A 20,332-nucleotide genomic window follows, 5' to 3' on the forward strand; every position below is an offset into this window, starting at 1 on the left:
CCAGTAAGGAAAGAAACTTATCTTATGATCCAATGTAAAACCATTTTGCCATAAATGAATCTTGTCCATAGATTCTTTTACAAAATGGTCTAACTTGTCAATGTTGGTAGCCATCTCCTTAAGTGAAGCCATTTTGAATACCACGAAAATAAGTCTTAAAACTATTTGTGCAAATGGGAGTTTATAAAGTATTCAAGAATAGGCAAAATTGACTTCAAGGCAAGCCTTTAAATAAACGTTATCTTTAAGATTTATTTCACCCTCACCACTCTGTATGCAAAGGAGAATAATGCGAATAGTCTTAGTAATATAATAAAGCCAACGTCTAACTTCGTCTTGCACTTAACGAGAGTAGACCGCTAGATACACCCGAGGGTTTGCAAAGTTGTTTAGCCTTGGAGCCTACTTTCTGCAGCAAGTAGATTATAAGGAATTTAGAAGCTTTGTAGTTGGTGGGAACTTAAGTGTTTATGTTTATAAAACACAACACTTTTCTTTGCTCTTGACTTTTCTACCCTTGTTTTGTCTCTGAATTTTTTGGTGTGTCAAAATAGTTGGCAACAAGCCCTTTATATAGGCTTCCAACTGTCTCTTCTTCGATGACACAATCTTTTCATAAAGACACATTTTGTCTAAAAAGCATCTCTATATTTTTGCCAGACACAACTTTTGGATAAAGGTATTGTTTCAATAGTTATCTTATGAAAAAATAAATATTCATTCCATAAATTATAACCTTTGAGTTATAATTTGAAACAATAACTTTTCACATTTAACTTTTGAGCCATGATGTCTTTTCAATATGTCTCATAACTTTTGAATATTATTTTTCAAGAGATATAACCATTCACATGAAAACCTACCTATTATCTAATAGACACATTATGTCAGTTTACGTGGCATAACTTTTGAGCTAATGATAGCTTTTCATCATATGACATAACCTTTAATTTTGAAAATACACCAATAAAAAATTGGTAAAACTTAAATACCTGGAAGTACAACAAAAAAGCTTGAAAACATAAAAAGTAATAAGCAAAGATAAGATATATATATATATATATATATATATATAAGAGTAAAAACACCCGATCGATGATGTGCATTATATTCGCAAACAAAAGAACGAAAAAATAAAAGCTCAAATAATACATATATAAATAAGAAAAAAAACAAAATAAAAGAAGAATTAGTAGCCAAAGAGAAGAAGAAAACTTGTGAAAAACTAAGAACCAAGAAACAAATACAAAAAGATAACCTGTGAAGAAGCTAGAATAATATAGCCAAAATAAGTAAAAAAGAAAAACAAAAAAAATAATCAGCAAAGAAAAATAAGAAGGAAAACAGGGAAAAGACAAGAAGAGAATGTAGAGAAAGAAAGATAAGAAAGAAACAGAAAAACCTAACATGAAGAAAAATCTAAAAAGATTATGGAAAAAGTAAAAAATACCATGAAAAATTTATGAAAATCTAAGAATACCCCTCCACTCCTTTACCACCAGGAAAACAAAAAACCATAAACACCTTCATTAAATCAATCAAAATCCAAGACAAGTGGCACCCCATTGTTTGCCTCAATTAAAAGCGTAACCAACCCAATTAAAGGCCATGCATCAATCAATTGAACACAACACATGGCAATCAATTAGACTCCTCCGAAGATAATCTTAATATATAGGTATAGATATTATAGATATATATAATATAGATATAAATTATAAATAAATCATATATAAATAGATAAATATGTAGATAAATTATAAATACAAATATTAAAGATGTAGCAACTCTATTAATAAATTGTTTTAAACTAAGGCTTAGAAAATATTTATTGCATTTTCAATCTCAAAAATTTATATAACTAAGGTTTAAGGAAAAAATAGGTCCATGTAGTTTAAATAACTTTTGTTATGAAACCAGCAAACAACCACACACACTCATAAGCCACCATATACGACCCCATCAACCACCACACATAACCTTATAAACCATCATAAAATCTCAAGATCAACATAATTTATAGAAAAAGTCAGGGCATAATGTTTAAAAGTCCTTGAAATTATTTAAAAAAATTTAAAAATTTTTTTATTCTTTTATCGTATTCAAACAAGTCCCTATAATTTTACTTTGAACCAAATAAGCTCTTATGACTATGATTGACATATTGTTATTAATCAAAATACCATTTGTTAATTTATGCACTAACGTAGAGAGTAAAAATGTCACATGACAATATAATTATGCCTCATTATCATTTACTATAACATGTAAGCATATCACGTCATAGCACGTAGTATAGAAGGACAAGTGACTAATAACAATTAGTCAACTATTAATTATAAGTTCTTATTTGACTCAAAATAAAAATATAAAGATTTGATTGAACAAAATTTGAATTTTTTAAAATAAATTTAGAAGCCTTTTAGATATTATAATAAAATTAAAAAAAAACTCATTAATTTAATATTCAAAACCCTCGTTTTCAAAAACCTTAAGAAACCAAAAATAGGATGAGACTAAGGAAGTTTTAAGGCTATCGAAAACTTTCTGAAGGCTTTTTAGGTTTCGAATTTTTTAAAAAATTCACAATTAGGTGCTTTTACTATCATTATATTAAGCAAATTGTATTTTGACTAATTTTGTTAATCGAAGGGATGATATATCCAACACCAAATTATAACGTGCTATGTGTCTATAACAATATCATATCATTTTCATTTTTTTTAAAATTTTTTATTTCGAGAATTAAAAATAAAAATGTAGAAAACAAAAGTTCAAAAACAATTGAAAAGCATAGCGAAAGTAAGAAAAAAATGTAGAAGAGAGAGAAAATTGAGGGACAGAAAGGAAAAATAGGGCATGGCATTTTTTAGACATGTGGTGTGTTATGATTGTGTATTTGTGGATACATTACTCATTTGATAACAAACTTAGTTAAAGGTGTAATCTGCTTACCAGGATCAAAGTGGGACAACCTAATTATAGTTTAGTACCAAATAAATAATTAAATATTCTCATAATTTCAATTTAAAAAGTATAATTATTTTGAAAGATCTTTTAAGTTAGGCATTTTTCCTTTATTTTTTGTTTTGGTAGAATTGTCTTGTATTGATTAAATTTGTTTTCTTTTCATAATACTTGAAAATATTTTTAAATTATTTAAAAAAATTCAAATAAACTTTTATTTTTCTATTATATTTAATAAAATATTTGTATTCTTATTTTGAGTAAAAAAAATTCTTATGATTAATGATTAATTCATTATTGTTAGTCAAAATATCATTTGTTATTCTATACCATGTGGTGTTAACGTGACATGTTAATATATTATAATAGATGATATATCCATGTCCCGTTTTTTATTCTCCACGTCACTGTCATATGGATATAAAATAATAAGTGTTGTTTTTACTAATAATAATTAATCAATGATTACTTATAAAAATTTATTTGATCCAAACTAAAAAATACATAAACTTAATTGAATATAAAAAAATAAAAAATGTATTTGAATTTTGTTTAACAATATAGAAATTTTTTCAAGTATTATGTTTTTTTTTCATATATTACTCAATTTTTTTTAATTAATGATGTTCTAATATTTCTATCACACTTGTATGATGACTATTTTACCAGATTGACTTTTATTTGTCCAAAACCATGTTCAATCACCCACCGAAAACCAACGAGAAAAAGGACACCAGCCTCCTCTAAACACCCAATAGCCAACATTTCCTTGTACTGTAAAATCACCCATCATTAATTATTTAATCATTACTACTAATGCCCATCATTAAACAAACTAATCAAAGCTTAATAATAATTATAAACTGAACCCCCCAAAAAACGTTGCGTGTACAAAACAATACATCTCCTAAATCCCGCCACGTGGACCCTACATTCCTTTGGATAAACCCAACCGAAAAAAAATCTATTTCATCAAAGAAATAAATGTGGGACCCACTTCTCCGACGGGGACCCCACCAAAGTTAATCTCTACTCCTTTCTTTCTTATCTCATCATCCTTTCAGTGCACCTAACTCCAACCGCACCTAACTCCAAGCCAACGTGTCAATCATCGGTTCGTCCGGACTCTGCTTCGGATTGTCGCCACGTTTGCTTCTCTTGGCTAATTACTCTTCTCCTTTTGCCTCGTTTCTCTTACACACTTCTCCTTTAGCTTCTGTTTTCTCTCACTTTCTCTGTTTTTTGATCACTGATTAAAACCTTTCTTGTTTGTGAATTTTTCTCCGTATAAATATCAATTCAAGCCTTTGATCATGTTAAGGTACTCATGGAGAATTTTTTCTTGTTTTTTGTTTTAAAATTTTTTTGGCTATTCATATCTGTTTGTTTTTGTTTTTTACGGATAATGAATGTTTTCGGCAGAAATTATACAAAATTTGAGGCTTTCTGTAGTTAAAATCGATGCGTAACTGAGACTTTTGGAGCTTTAGATCATTTTTGTTAGATTATAGTAACAAGGACTTCTCTATAGTGAAAGAAAACGGACCATTTGTTTTCGTCCGAAGGAAACTGTTTTGCCGGAAATATTTTCCCGGAAATCGGAGTATTTAGTTGACGTTCATAGTCCCCCGCTGTATATTTCTTTTCTTTTTTTTTTTTACCTTTCTCTTTGTTTATTTATTTTTAATTTATATTCTTTTTTGTTTTTTTTAATTAATTTAGTTGAAGTAGTAGCTTGGAGTTTGATTTTTTTTTTTTAGTTAGAAAAATGTGTGAAATAAATTACTAGAAAATATGTTGATTTTATGATGAGATTAAAGAGAAAAACGCTGTGAATTTGAATTTCCGTTATTTTGAATTAACATCAAACTAATTAGAGTGCTATCTAAAAGTTGAACGAATTAACATCAAACTAAGTATATAATATTTGTGAAATTGAAACTATTAGCTTTCGTTTGGTAAATAAGAGAAAAAAGTTAGCTATTGAATGGAGGCTTTATCTTGTTTTAAGAAGCCTGCTTTTGGTTATGTTTAGTTTTTATATTTGCAATAATTGTATTGAGTTGATTGTGTCTGTGAAAGGTGGGTTCAGACTTCAGACTTACACATTCTCTTCTTGTTCACCCTTTTGGGTCAATAAGAATCTAAGTTTTGGTTATCTCTGGTAATCATATGAATTTTCTTTACAGTTTTAATTGTTTTCATAGTTACATAGAATTGAGTGGATTACTAGTGATCAATTATTACATGATTGTCAGATAAATAACCTCTCAGTTCCTTATTGTCTGGTGCATTTTATGTTGCATATGTGACAATGCTCACGATAATATTATACATTTGGTGATTTTAAGGTTTTTTTTTTCTACATTTAGTGATGTTGTTGTCAAACTGTTTATTGAAGTAATAAAGTCTTAGTATGGTCTTTTGTTTGTTTGCTTTCTTTTTGTTTTTGGAGGCGGTGGGGGAGGGGAGGGGAGGGGAGGGGGGATTTTGTGGATTCTGAAATTCAGGTGAGCACTATGAGGAAAAACTAATGTTGATGTAGACAAGCAACAGGCAGTGGTTAGTTTATTTGGGTGATTGCCCTCAAAAAACTTAAAATAAAGTCTCCTCAGCTATGAACACTTTCATGAATTCTAAGATATTTTTTCTTCTATAAAAAATGAAACCCAAAGTATAAATATGAAGGATAATACATTTGTGTTAACATGTAACAAGTTGCAGTCACAGTTGATTCTTCATTAAATGTAGAAGCAATCATTGTAGAAATGTGATAATAATCAACACAAGTTGGCTACTGACATCTTCCATATGATCAACAAAATGCACTTTCTGGTGTTTAAGTTGGTTTTCCTGTTGTCCAAAGTATTTTGTCTAGTAATGCTGGTTTCTTATAGCCAAAACATTGTTGAGGGTTGTTATTTGTGATACATGTTCTTTGATGATGATGATGTCAGCTAAATACTTATTCTGCTGCACTCTTTCGTTTTTACAGGGTGAAGTAAAGTGCATGTTTTCATTTTTGGTAATTGAATGGATTAGTGTTCTGCTGCAGTTTTTATGACATATATTGATCACAAGGTATTTCCTCAATGGGGGGAGCTTGTTCTAGGAAAAGAGACCAATTGGACAATGAAGATGGTTTACATAGAGGGGTTTCTGGAAGATATTGCAAAAGTGGGAGTTCAAAGTGGTTGACAACAACTTTTACTAGACCTGTTGTAGAAAGTCAAAGGGGAAAAGGAAAATGCCCATCACTTATGGAATTGTGCACTTATAAAATACGGGAGGTATAGCTTGCGTTTATTTTGCTTGTGTCAAATCCTTAGTTCCTGTGTTTGAACTGATCTTCTAAGCTTGGTTAATGAGCAGGATATAGATAATTATGGTTCATTTTCTATGCTCCCAAGAGATCTAAGTCAGCAGATCTTTAATGAACTAGTGAATTCCCAATGTCTGACTGATGTTTCTCTTAAAGCTTTTCGAGATTGTGCCCTTCAGGTAATTGATGAAAACATTTGGCAAGCTGGATTTCAAAATATTTTTCCACTTAGTTGTTGATCAGTCTAGTTGAATTGTGAGGTCTTATCTTCTTTGGAATAGGACCTTTACCTGGGAGAATACCCTGGGGTTAATGACAATTGGATGGACGTCATTTCTTCGCAAGGATCATCGTTACTTTCGCTGGACCTCTCTGCTTCTGATATCTCAGATTCTGGGTTGATATATCTCAAAGATTGTGCAAACCTTCAAGCCTTAAATCTAAATTACTGTGACCAGATTTCTGACCGTGGGCTACAACACATCAGTGGTAACTTTTTTATGCTCTACCATTCTGATTTATTCAAATGCCAAATTCCCGTAATAGGCAAAAATGAGTAAATAGCAAGTACTGTAACTGCAACCTGTGATGCAAAATAACCATGCAAGTATGGCCTAAGGTTTTGCCAAATTGAATTTTGTAGTCTCAACCGCTTTTCAGTTTACATTCTGCCTTCCTCCCTGGTTATCCTTCTACTGTTTCGTCATTTTGTTTCTTGCTCTTTTCGTCCTCCCAACCATCTCATTTAATTTCATTCAGCCTTTTTGTATTTCTTGGTAACTTTCTATGGTCCAGTATATGACATAAAATGTTTCAGGTCTCTCAGACTTGACTAGTCTGAGTTTTAGGAGAAACAGTGGGATTACTGCACAAGGAATGACTGCCTTCTCTAGCCTGGTAAACTTGTTGAAGCTGGACCTGGAGAAATGTCCTGGGATTCATGGGGGGCTTGTTCATATTAAAGGTAATTTTCTCCTTTGAAGGTAGTTATCTTTATGACTTGTATGATTATCCTTGTCTTTTAATTTTGGGTTTCCCTAAACATGAATTTTTCATGCCATCTCTTTCTCACACCGTTCTTGAGGCAGAAGGCTCCTCTGAGGAACATATTCGGGAAGGGTAGAGCATTGTGGGCAGTACTGAACTTTATCTTCTCCTCCCCCTCTTTCTCTGTGTACAAGGGTGCATGGTGGTGGAGTAGATTTGAGTTTGGATCAGTTGGTAGTTTTACATTGTGTTACTCTATAGCAGTGGATATGTTTGAGTAACAGAGTAACGCATAAAGAGATGAGTTCGTCATGGGTCTGATCTTTCCCTTTAAATAGTTAGCATAGAGAGCATTTCGACAGGCTGTTATTTTGGCATGTTAATTATGGATGTTGTGTCAGCAAATATTCAATATTTGGCTGATTAGCACTGTTTATCAATTTACAGGTTTGACAAAGTTAGAGTGTCTTAATATTAAATGGTGTAATTGCATAACAGATGCTGATATGAAGCCTCTCTCAGGTGATTCTTTTCTTGCTATTGTCATTTGGTAGAGTTCTCCAGAACATTCATATTCTTTACTTAACTCTCTTTCCTTTTGTCTCTCCCCTGTAAATATAGCTGTATGATATCAATGTTTTTTGACATCTATAAATATTTCTTTTATCTTCCTTTAAAGGAAACTTGTGGGATATTGACCTAAGTTAGGAACATCTTTGTTTGATAATTTTCAATCGGCAATCAAAGATATCTACACTTGTTCAAAGCTACTCTCTCTTTTTGAGTCCTGTTAATCATTATGTTCTTTTTCTCTATATCGAATTTGTTATGAGGTGTTGGTGGATGTTTGTTTGTATGGGTCACTTGATTACTATAATGAATCACATTTTGAATAAGGACACTTTAAATTGAATAAGCATGTGCTTTACACTTTTATGTATCAGGGCTAACTTCTCTTATGACACTTTAGGGCTTACAAACTTGAAAAGCTTGCAGATTTCCTGCAGCAAGGTCACAGATTTTGGCATTACTTATTTAAAAGGTACTTTGTTACTGTTTCATTTGCTATCATGCTTTACATTTTGGTATTAGGGTGATAACTTATTTAGTCATCTATGACAGATAGATTGTTTATGTTGGGCTATTATGACTGTGGAAGGTTTTTATAAGTGTACTGCATGGTTTGGAATGTTAAGATGAAGTTGTTCAACCAGTCAACAATGAATATTCATCCTCTCAACACCCTCCCCTCTTTCCCGGCTGGTGAGCGTGATGGCTTCAATCTGAATTGGAGGGGGCTGATATTAGATTTATAAGGAAGACAAAAGATTTTGTTTTCCATATGCACGTATAATGTTGGGTAAAATCACATTCTGTCACCCAAAGAGAGTCAAACTTATTAACCTTTGAATTAGATAGGTTTTATGAACCAGAATTCATGCTTTATTTTTTTTAATTTCCCTCTTTTTTGTCCTTTTCTTCTTGTGAATCGCTGATTTATTTTCTTTTATTCTTTTACATTTGCATATTAGCGGTGGTATATTGAATTTTTGTCCTATGACAACTGAATATTTGGAATTTGATAAACTTCTTAAATTTCTTCATTGTGATTTCATTGGGTTTTCTTGTGTATATTATGGCCTGCTCAACTTGATAGGTAAAGCTTTAGCATTCTTCTACATTTTAGCAGATTATAGGAATTCTGAAATTGGCTGTTACTAATTATTGAACTTCTATTTCCTTAAAATTGTTTATCTTTTCAATTATGTTTCAGGTCTGCAAAAGCTTTCTATTTTGAACTTGGAGGGCTGCCCAGTTACAGCTTCATGTTTGGATTCTCTTTCAGGTTTATATTCTTGGCATCCATGATACTAGTTATTTTCTATGTTTGATGATTCCATCAGGAACTGTAATTTGCATTTTGTGCATTTGCTGTTAAAAGTTGATGTTTTATTTAAATCATCCATGCCCTTCCCTTTTCCCATATTAGTATTTTGGTGCTCATGACAGTAACTCATGCATTTTGGTTTGAGAAATTGGTATGGTAACTTCCTGGTGGTGTTTTCTTTCGTGATTTCTCTTTCAGTTTCAACTTTTATCATGTCATTGTGAGAAAATATTCAAAACAATTGATCATTTCAACTTTAAGTATATGTTCTTTTGGATACATTTAGATTAAACATGATATTGACTTGGCCTTTTATTGCACAGCTCTTGCATCTCTGTTATATTTGAATCTTAGCAGATGCAATTTATCTGATGATGGATGTGAGAAGTTCTCCCGTAAGTTGGTTTCATACTTTTCCCCATTGCATAGAGTTAAAAAATTCTGGCCTTAGATTTATTGAAATTTTTATTTTGACAGAGCTTGGTAATCTGAAGGTAGTAAATTTGGGTTTCAATGACATCAGTGATTCATGTTTGGTACACCTGAAAGGTACTCCCTCTCTTCTCGTGTTTGATAGAATACTGAACTATGTATCCTTGCTTTATGTATGTGGTCTCCGTTAGATAGCGATCTGATAATGAAGAGGCTATTTATATAACAGAAATTATTTATCTAAATAATGGGAGATTATTCTTTGTGAAACATATTAAAGGATCTTCTCATATAGTTTTTCTATTGGAAATTTCTCACATAATTTGTATTAATGGTAGTTACAGTCCTTAATTTTTATTTTTTACTTTGATCCAGGTTTGACAAATTTGGAGAGCTTGAACTTAGATTCATGTAGAATTGGTGATGACGGGTTGGTTCACTTGACAGGTCATTGCTTAAACTGCTATCACCTTTGATTGTAATTTCTGTTTCGTTCTGATTTAGGGCAACATCTGTATTTAGGCATGGAGGATCATAGAAACATGAAGATATATGTGTGCTTAGGGCAAAAAAAAAAAAAAGAAAAAAGAAGAACACGAGATACAGCATAAATTTGTTGGAGTTGCCATTGCAAGATATTTGAAACTACTTTTGCTGGCTAGTAGAATTAGTTTATAAGAGTTTTCTTAAGGAATACAAAGGCTAGAATGAGTTTATTGGAATATTTTAGTCTTACTTTTTGGGATTTCTTTTATCAGATTGCCTTGTTAGTTATGTTATGTTCGCATTTGATATATGGTGAAGATGCTGCCAATGTTTAGTTGATATGCACCAATATTTCATTGGAGCCTAATCATGCTCAGTATATGGTTATAAAAGAATTAAGTGCTTTGAAAGTTTAAAATTGCTTCATTTTTTAAGTAGAAATAATTTAACTAAATGGTTCCTACCTTCCTTTGCTTGCTTTTCTTCTGTTGGTATTGGGAGAACATTGTCATCATATATTTCTTCTTCACTGTATACCTTTCATCTCCAGTAAACCATCAACTTTTAATAATGCTGATATTTGCATATTACTGTTTTTGTGTGTTTAGGTCTTCAACGTTTGAAATGTTTGGAGTTGTCTGATACTGAAGTTGGAAGCAATGGCCTTCGCCATCTTTCTGGTAGATATTCACCATGTCTCTAATTGATTCTTTGTTGCCGTTGCCCCCATCTTGTATCCTTCTTTAGAAGGCTTCTCGAAGCTCAGATGAATTTCAATTCTGAAATAGGTTTATTAAGAGTAGGGAACTTTTACAAAATTAATAACCGTATGATGTCAGTATGATATATATCCTAGAGGGTTCTTGGCAGTGATGAAAATCATATTAAAAACTGGTGGTACAAGTATCACAGGGCTATTATAGGCGGTGGAGTTCTCATACAACAGTGATAAATTTAAAACATTCACTGGATTAAACTTATTAACCTTTGGCTTGGAAGAACACATGGTATCAATGTGGGTGAAATGATTCTCTCCAGTGGATGATACCAGCTTTTTGCTATTACTTAACTGATTTTTATTTTAACTAATCTGTGAAAGAGAGGAGTATAAGGTGTATCTTCTTTCTCTTTTGACACAGAGGATTGAGAGGTGTATCTTCTTTCTCTTTTGACACGAGTTCATGCGTTATAATGCGCAAGAGAGAAACCTGTGGGAAGTCGATTAACAGAGAGGATTTAAAGTTGTGAGAGAGCAATCACCATGTTTATTTAGTAGTCTAAGGAACCTTAATATGCATATTGATACATCCTTGAATCTAATGTTATTTATACATGATCATCCAATTTTTTATTGGTTTACTCCTTGTAGGTTTGGGAAACCTGGAGAGTATAAACCTGTCATTTACCATAGTTACTGATGGTGGTTTAAGAAAACTGTCTGGATTGTCATCTCTTAAATCACTTAACCTGGATGCTCGTCAAATCACTGATGCTGGACTTGCAGCTCTTACAAGTAAGTCTATACAGAAGGGATTGTCAAGGCCGATTTTGCCTTAAATTTGCTCGAAGTGCTTCTTTCAATTCTTTGAATAGTTATTTTTATTTTTCTAAAATGAGTGATTGCGAAGTAATATGCACTTGTTTCTGGTCAAAAAGTTAATTATCAGAAAAGCATTGATCTTAATGTAATTTTAAAGCTCTAGATATGCAAAGAACCATAACATTACATCTTTAAGCTTTAGCAAGCACCTTAGGATGCTTTTCCTTAAATCGTACACATAAAATAAGCACATTCTAATTTGTAGATTTATTTAATGGCTTGTATTTTTCTTTTCTTCTTGAGACAGGTTTGACTGGACTGACTCATCTTGATCTTTTTGGAGCTCGTATCACTGATTCTGGGACAAATTATTTGCGAAGTATGATATATGACACTTGAGTATTTTGAATTTCCTTTTAAAAAGTAGAATGTTCTACATACTAGTCTTTCTGAATGATCAAGAAATATTCAGAATTTTGGACCTATTTTATATGGAATCGGATAGGATGTCAGAGACGGGTATGTTTCCGACACAAGTACATTTTGTTTTTGGCTGTCTTTTACATAAATTTTGAGGATCCAAGTGTCATACCCGTACATTAAGGTAAAGCGTAGAGTCATACTAGTCTTTCTGAATGGTCAAGTACCACTATATTGAGAATTTTGGACCTATGTTATATGGACACAGATAGGATGTCAGAGACGAGTAAGTGTCCGCATGTGCATTATGTTTGTTACACCATTTTACATTAATTTTCAGGATTCAAATGTCATACTACGTTAGGGTAAAGTGAAGAGTCCATATAACATAGTTTTGAACCCCTTCTATTTCCGTGTACGATATGTATCCTCTGCCTCTGATATCACTATTTACTTTGGCCTTGTGGAGGTTAAATCAGCTTTTGTACTGTCATGCTGACCTCAGTGCTTTAGGACTACTAGCTGTAGAACATAGAACTACCTCAAGTGCCTTGTTCACAATTGAGTCTTAAGATATTATAGTTTGTTTCACGCTCTTACAAGAGGTCTTTAAGACCATTTGAACTAACTATGCACTTGATATTTTGGCATTTTAAGATAAATTAATTGCTTGTTTATCGAATAGACTTCAAGAACTTGCGCTCCTTGGAAATATGTGGTGGAGGATTGACTGATGCTGGTGTGAAGAATATTAAAGATCTTTCATCCCTGTCACTGCTAAATTTGTCACAGAACTGTAACCTAACGGATAAAACATTGGAGATGATCTCTGGTATTGCTGTGTCTTTACACTTCATTTATCTATAATTGCAAACCAAGTTGTGGAGGTCTGACACATCTAGTGCACTTTCATACAAATGCAGGGTTGACAGGATTGGTGTCTTTGAACGTTTCAAATTCTCGTATAACAAGTGCAGGGTTGCGACATTTAAAGCCACTGAAGAATTTAAGATCTCTGACCCTGGAGTCTTGCAAGGTCACAGCAAATGACATCAGGAAGCTTCAGTCAGCTGACCTCCCTAATCTGGTGAACTTCCGCCCCGAGTAATCCTTATGGTGGCGTGGATATATTTCTGTAAATAGCTTTTTATTAGAGGGGAGGACAGCTATCTATGTTCATAAAAGATAAAGTAGATGTTTGATGTATCTGTACAAATGGGTGATTGGAGGTGATTCAAACTCGGCTCCAGAACCAAGGGTTCTTATGGGAAGCCTGCGTAAATAGATGGAAGGGAGGGTCTGAAATCATCCCTTCAGGAGCTGCGGTAAATAGATGAAAAAATGGTGTAGATATCCTTTGGATGATTTAAGAACAGTTTGTCATGTACTGCTGTTGTCTATGTTTCTATTGATTCATGAATGGATGGCATTGAATGGTTGGGCGAAGTGGAGGGAGGAATGAAGTGGATGGTATTGTTGAAGCAGGGATGGCAACGGGTTCCATCCAGTCCCAACCCACAGATTTTTTGTTCGAAAATTTGGGGTCTGGGGGTGGGTTTTACTCTGGAGAGTGTCTTAGCCTCGGTGTATATATATATAAAAAATATTTTAGTTTTAAATTTTTATTAATATAAATATTATGTTTTATATTTTATTTTTTAAAATATATATATATATATATATATGGCATTCTTCACGCGGTAAGACACTGTAGACCTTCAAAGAATGTATGTCTGCAGGTAGTTCCCGGCCTAGTTGATGGTAGTTTTTTCAGTCTTGATCTTCGACATTGGATGCTGGAAAGTATATATGTTGAGTAACCTGTGGTTTTAATGGTATAGGACAAACTTAACAATCTTTCATGCTTCTGTTTGTTTGGTCTCACCATGCATGGCAACAAAGCAAAAGAGGCTTGGGGTCCTCTTGTAATGAAGAAGGAAGCTTTGATAGCTTGGGAAAAACCTGAGCATTCGTATGTTAAGCTGAACGTTGATGGCAGTGCAAAAGGGCAACGGGGCCATGGCAGCAGCAGGCGGCACAATTAGAGATGAAAATGGAAATTGGATATCAGGGTTTACATATAAAGTCGGTGTCTCCTTTTCCTTAACAGCAGAGCTTTGGGCGTTATACTAGGGTTAAAGTTAATGTTGGAACAGGGGCTCCAAAAATATTCAGGTGCTATTCGAAAGTTAACCAGCCAGAGTTCCTCTTTAGATCCGACGCTAATCTTCTCCAGTGTATGAAGGAATTACTAAATTAATCGGTGTGTCGATTAGATAATCTCATTTTATAAGAATCTATTTTTTTAATTATATTTCCATATATATATATATATATATATATAATCACTGAACATTGAGCCCCGAATTAAGTTTTAAAAATGATAATTCTAAAATTGGTAATTTGGTGAAGAATTTGGATTAGATTTTAAAAATGATAATTTCATAAAAGATCTGGATTAGGTTTTAAAAATAATAACTCCGTACTAGAATAGCTTTTAAAATGAAATCTAGGGTAACAAAATAGATTAAAGTGAATTCAAAGCACAATTGTTAAAAAAATTAAATTTTAAAAACTATAATTTGGTGTCGAACCTAGAATCGAAATAGAATTTTAATAATTATAATCCAATGTGCAGATTGAGATGGACTTACAAAAAAATTGAGTCGAGAATTATAAGTTGACAAACATAGTAGAGTAAATATAAAAAGATTGAGATGAATTCAAACAGAGTTAACTAAAAAAGTAATGCGTAATTGGACTTCAATTGCATATTATGCTTCCAACAGAGAAAGAAAATGTCATTTATTAAATAATATGACATTTACCTTGGATTGTATCTGAGAAAATGTGTTGAATCTACAACTTTGCTTATTGTTCTCAGATCACATAACTTGATTATCAACCTGCAATAACTGTCAAAGGAAAACAGATTGGATAAGTAAGGAGAGAGCAGCAAGTAAGCAACTGGCAAATTAAACCCTTTATATTAACCTTCTAGGAGGTTTAAGTTCTGAGAGATTTGTAGCTGTCTTTAACAATTGGTCACTGCTGCCTTTTAGTTGAGCAACCAGACAAACCAAATGGGTTTTTGTCCTGCTGCTTCAATTGTTACGATTACCCAAATTCAGTTCTAATTCCAAAAAATGGAGAACAACCCAGGTGTTGGATCAACTAGCTTGGGATGTCTCGCTTTCATCAATACTGTTCTTAACAAATTAGATACTGGAAAAGCATACCTAAATTAGGGATGGGCACGCAAGCCAAGCAAATAAAAGAACTTCTGCTCAGGCAGCCATTTCATCTTCTCTGGGCTTGTTCTGGTCCCGGAGCTCCAACTGAAGGTGTTGCTGCCACACTGCTGGCTGACCCGTTTTCAACTGGTGGAGGCACGCCCCATTTGTTTTCGGATTCAAGGGGCTCAAAGACAAGAACCCCACCATCTGAGAGTCCCAATGCAAATCCATTTGGCTCTGATGGATGTGCAGCAATTACAAGTGGGTGAACATTGGAACTGCAACATAGAGGAAAAGATCATTTTTAAATAAGAAGGTTATCACAAATGGGGAGTGTGGAACACACACTAAATTCAAATGAGAACTAGTAAAGCTGAGAGGCAAACAAAAGTTGCACATGAATTACGGTCAGGATTGACTAATTATTTTCCATTTGCAAACGATCTAACCCATATAGCCTCTGCTAATAATACAAGCCTGAAACACTAAACTGCATTGATAATACGAGAGAGAGAGAAAAAACAAAAAAAACTAACGGCAGTCCAAGTCTAGACTGGAGTTTGTAATGCAAAACGTACTCATACTCCTTTTCCAACAGTATTAAGTTTTTTGTAATTTAAAACTACAGCATGCAAGCCAGTGCATCTAAGTGTGCATGTCATTGAATCCTTTGTACCCAAAATTTGTGCTTTAGCCAAGCTTTGAGACCGACTAGCCACACCAAACCCATATACCTGAGTCAAGCAGAGGAGGGAAAATACCTGACACTAGCAGGAAGATAAGCAGAAGGATTTATTCGACAACATAGTCTGAGGTTCACAGCACTAAACACACAGACAGTTGAATCTAAAAGGCTGGCATATACCAGTTGGCTATCACATGAGAATGTTGCAAAAGTTATTGGTGCAGAAGATTCACGTGGGACCCACTAAAACAGAGAAGAAAAATTAGAACAGCTGAGCAACATGATACTGTTCCACAAGAAATCAAACAATGATAAAGAGGTACCTGCTTCAAACATTCTAGCTTTGTTGTTTCATATATTGCAAGCTGAGTCTCATCTACAACAAGAAAATGCATCTGGTCTTGATGGAATTGTACAGCCATGTCTGACTGTGCTGTTGGTGTCCTCCAAGCTGAAACCTGCAAGAATCTGGCCTCCTGCATTTCCCATCCATCGGTGTTCCATACACAAAGCTGGAGAAAGAATGTTAGTGTGATCAATGAACCAAAAATCAAATTTTTATCAATGATAATCCTTCAACTTCCTAGATTGATCTGTCAATTAACTAAGAAATCCAGCAGCAGCAATCAATTTTTCTGGGAGAAAGCAGATGAAACTTCGCTATCATGGAGCAGGTCAAACTAAGGCAACACTAAGAAGATTTATTGAAAGAAACAAACCACATAATCTAGCCATGTATGAATTGTGTCACAGCAATAAAACTCAGAGGAAAGCTAATTCATTGTAGCATGCATGTAAAATAAAAAATGAGTACCTGAGAATCCGCTCCCGATGAGACAAGCACATTCAGTACATGAGAGAAGGCAAGGCCAGTTATTCTTTTGGAGTGGCCTCTAAGTTTAGCAATCACCTGGATGATGAAAACAGTAACTAAATAACTAGTGCTACTTCTCTAAAAGAGAATTAATTGTCCACAACATGCATCATACCTCATTCACACGGACATTATATATCACAATTGTTGAATTGTCCATGCCTATAGCCATAATATTATTATCGTGTGGGTGGAATGCAAGAAAAGTCGCTGCTGGCGGTGGTGGCATGAACGTTACCATTGTCTGCATGTGTCAATATAAATATGATATGCTTACTCAAATAATTGACAAGTGCAGGGAGAAGGGAAGAGGAAGAGGAAGATCTTTCCTGCCCCAACTATAAATGTGACAAATGCAGAGAGACGGGAAGAGAAAGAGGAAGAACTTTCCTGCCCCAACTATAAATGTAAAGGAATGTAAAGAAAAAATAGAATAAGGAAATGCATTCCAGCAGTCATGAGTTACCGTAAATGTCAGCAAATTAAACAAGGATATCTTTCCCCCAGATGCTGAAATTACATAAGAATCATTCTTTGATAAAGCAAAACAGGGTACAGCATCTTCATGATTTGTGCCGGCAACATCATTTTTCATCAGAATGCCACTTGAAGGTCGCCACAACTGAGGTGGTACAGTAGCAGTTGCCTACAGATTGAAGCAATGATATAACTATTACAGTAAAAATTACCGTACAAGTCATTTTAAAATATTCTTGTATGACAAAAAGTTCACAATGATGAGTAGAAACTATTTTGATATCCTTCCTCCTACCTTGCCATTTGAATTAAGATCACTTCTCTGCCACTTCCAAAGCAAGTGAATAGCATTTGATGCTAATGCCAAAATAGCATTACCTGAATTTGTGAAGATTAACCTTGATATCTGAAATAATCACAGGAAAAGCTAATAAGATAGGGCCCAAATAAAGAAGATGAATAAGTTGTCATCAGAGTGAATGGCCAAAATTACATTCAAGTCATAAAGCATTATCACAAAAAAGGCTAGTTACATTAAGGGGAATTTTGATAGGGATAAGGTGCACTACAAAAAAAGAAACAGGTGAACAACAGTGTATAATTTCTGAACACTTACAGACAGCACATTTTATGCAAATATCATGGGCATTTATTAAATAATTTGACTTCAAATTAAATAATCTTTTAGAACCAGTTAATTCATTGTCATGCTACCATCAAAGAAGGTCTAGACCAGAACTTTAAATCAGCATCTTTCCTGTTACAGAATAATCATTTTGAAACCATTTAGTCTACATCTACTTATACATCATCTAGGACTGAGTGATGTTATGTAGCATTTAGGTGATGCAAATTTACACTTAACTTCTCAATATCTTAATAGATCATTCAACTACTAAAGAATTACTTCTTAGTTAGTTCTTCATTCGTCTATTCTTAGTAACACAGGATTAAAGATAGTAGGAACCACAATGATGTGTTCATTTCGTCAAGATAGATGTCATCGCACTAATACATTTGGCTGCATGATTTGCTCCTCCTCTCAGAAGTGCATTTCATTTCAATCTCTACTCTTTTTCTTAGAGACCAACATAAGTGTAAACCAGGATCCTAGACAGTTTCCTCTAGTGGAGAAACAATTCAGAGCAATGATATCTTAAAATTGTCAGATTTCTTAAATCCAACCAAAGATAAAAGTGAGAAGACTTGGAGAGTTTTTCTAGACATGCAAGGTAGTTTTAAAATGGTAACAAGTAAATAATATGGACAAAAATGTCATATTATAAATATTAGAGGCATTTTTCTGACGATAGCACTTAGCAAAAATCCATAATTGAGAACTAATTGATATCGCACCTCTGAATTACAAGGTGTTGCTTACGTTTCCTTATTTATAATGCAATCCACAGGACGCATGAGAGAGCAAAGTAGCTAAAGCAGAATCATGAAAACCATCAAATTGGCTAAAGACAAAGTGTCATTGAAACAGCCAAAACATGCAGAAAAAACCAAACCAATGACTCGGCCAGACAACAAATATAATCAACTAGTCAACCTACCAGCATGTTATTAAATCTATGAAGCACAAAGCTAATATGAAATTTTCTATACCTTGGTTACCCTCGAGTTTTCAGGAAGCCTCAAGGATCGACACTGAGATGGTTCACTGATTTCAGTGAGCTTCCAAACCTTTGATTTATCACTGGATTCTTCCGATATTCTGGGTTCAACATTCCCCAAACTCCAGGCATCCCCATTCTGAAAAAAGCATAATGCACAAATCACAAAGTCATGCACCCAGGCTCCACTAATGACAGGAGAAACAATGATAACGTAACCATAATGCAAAATGACGTTGAAGTGCTGGTGTGATCAAATTTTTTATGTTGATGATGAAAAAAATTAAAAAAAAAAAAAGAACATTCATGTCTAGCGAACCATTGCAGCAATAGTAACCACGGAGGCACCTCTGTCTGCAATTCCAGCAGCAGTAGCGGCTGAGATTGGATTTATTGTAGGCTGAGAAAACAACACATCAGAAGACAAGATTTAATTTAGCATCTGGACCTTGTATAGCAAATTTTAATCTGCTAATGAAACTAAATGAGGTAATAACACTACCTTGGGGGCTTCAGCTAACCTCCCTAGTCTGGTGAACTTCCGCCCTGAGTAATTCTTATGGTTGGGTGGTTATTCTGTAAATAACTTCTATGAGATTGGGAGACAGCTATCTATGTTTATAAAAGGTGAAGTAGATGTTTGATGTATTAGTAGATGTGGGTGATTGCAGGTGATACAAACTCGGGTCCAGAACAAAGGATTCCCATGGAAGCAAGCCTGAAACAAACTCCGTAAATAAATGGAAGGGTGATTCTGAAATGATCCCTTCAGGGGCTGCGCCAGATAGATAGAAGAATGGAGAAAATACTCTTTGGACTTTGGACTTTGGAATTTGGAGGGTATAAGAACAGTATATCATGTACTGCTCTCGTCCATGGATGGCATGCAATATACATTCCGTGTTAAACGCACATGAGGCTTTGTTTCCTAACCTTTTTCTCTGCTCCATTACCGTTTTTATGAAGATGCGCGCTGGCGAATGGTTGGGCAATCCCAACTGTTTGAGGCTAAGGCCTAATTGGACGAATGCAGGGGTTGGGTGTTGAATGCTTTGTGATCAAAGGCTTACTGTTGAAGCCCCTCTGTTGCCTTGTTGGTTCATTGCAGACTCTATAGGGATGCCAATGGGTTTCATCACGTCCCAACCCAGACATTTGTTTGTTTTATGTTTATATATATATTTACTTCAATTATATTTAGCTCGTGACCGGAGTTTCATGATCGTATGCCGTCGTGGTATGCTACAACACTTGTTCTGCAGTGATACCGTCTCTCTTGTTCAGATACTACAACTGAGTCTGACATGAAGCATCCCAAAAACAAACTGGCAAAGGACTATGTTGTCGAATCCTTGGACAATAAAAAGGTCACCAGCCAAAGTTGATGACAACAAAGAGA

The 20,332-nt window shown here is 34.1% G+C and overlaps 2 protein-coding genes across 4 annotated transcripts; one reads left to right on the forward strand and one right to left on the reverse strand.

The window, feature by feature from the left end:
• Positions 1 to 4,141: 4,141 nt before the first annotated feature.
• On the forward strand, positions 4,142 to 13,661 carry LOC18595347 (Leucine-rich repeat family protein). Of its 3 annotated transcripts, none has more exons than XM_018123482.2 (16): positions 4,142 to 4,288; positions 5,963 to 6,257; positions 6,340 to 6,468; positions 6,571 to 6,778; positions 7,107 to 7,253; positions 7,724 to 7,798; positions 8,247 to 8,318; positions 9,051 to 9,122; positions 9,488 to 9,559; positions 9,642 to 9,713; positions 9,972 to 10,043; positions 10,691 to 10,762; positions 11,452 to 11,595; positions 11,930 to 12,001; positions 12,728 to 12,874; positions 12,966 to 13,661. In XM_018123482.2, the coding sequence occupies exons 2-16, from the start codon at positions 6,060 to 6,062 to the stop codon at positions 13,148 to 13,150; spliced, it is 1,737 nt and encodes a 578-aa protein (XP_017978971.1). In that variant the 5' UTR covers positions 4,142 to 4,288; positions 5,963 to 6,059; the 3' UTR covers positions 13,151 to 13,661. The 3 variants fall into 3 exon arrangements, with proteins under 3 accessions (XP_017978971.1, XP_088663516.1, XP_088663515.1); XM_088807390.1 differs by having other exon boundaries at positions 4,161 to 4,288; positions 6,080 to 6,257; XM_088807389.1 differs by having other exon boundaries at positions 4,162 to 4,288; positions 6,023 to 6,257.
• Positions 13,662 to 14,663: 1,002 nt separating this feature from the next.
• On the reverse strand, positions 14,664 to 19,883 carry LOC18595348 (protein TOPLESS-like). Its single transcript, XM_088807322.1, has 12 exons — positions 19,616 to 19,883; positions 19,436 to 19,479; positions 19,253 to 19,333; positions 18,926 to 19,072; positions 17,610 to 17,720; positions 17,304 to 17,483; positions 16,953 to 17,081; positions 16,778 to 16,873; positions 16,287 to 16,475; positions 16,040 to 16,206; positions 15,282 to 15,556; positions 14,664 to 14,957 (listed from the first exon to the last, which is right to left on the reverse strand). Exons 1-11 carry the CDS (start codon positions 19,881 to 19,883, stop codon positions 15,343 to 15,345), a joined length of 1,626 nt encoding a protein of 541 aa, XP_088663448.1. The 3' UTR covers positions 14,664 to 14,957; positions 15,282 to 15,342.
• Between the last annotated feature and the right edge of the window lie 449 nt (positions 19,884 to 20,332).

The sequence above is a fragment of the Theobroma cacao genome, chromosome 6 (assembly GCF_053813885.1).
Source record: "Theobroma cacao isolate CCN51 chromosome 6, ASM5381388v1, whole genome shotgun sequence".
NCBI classification, from domain to species: Eukaryota; Viridiplantae; Streptophyta; class Magnoliopsida; order Malvales; family Malvaceae; genus Theobroma; species Theobroma cacao.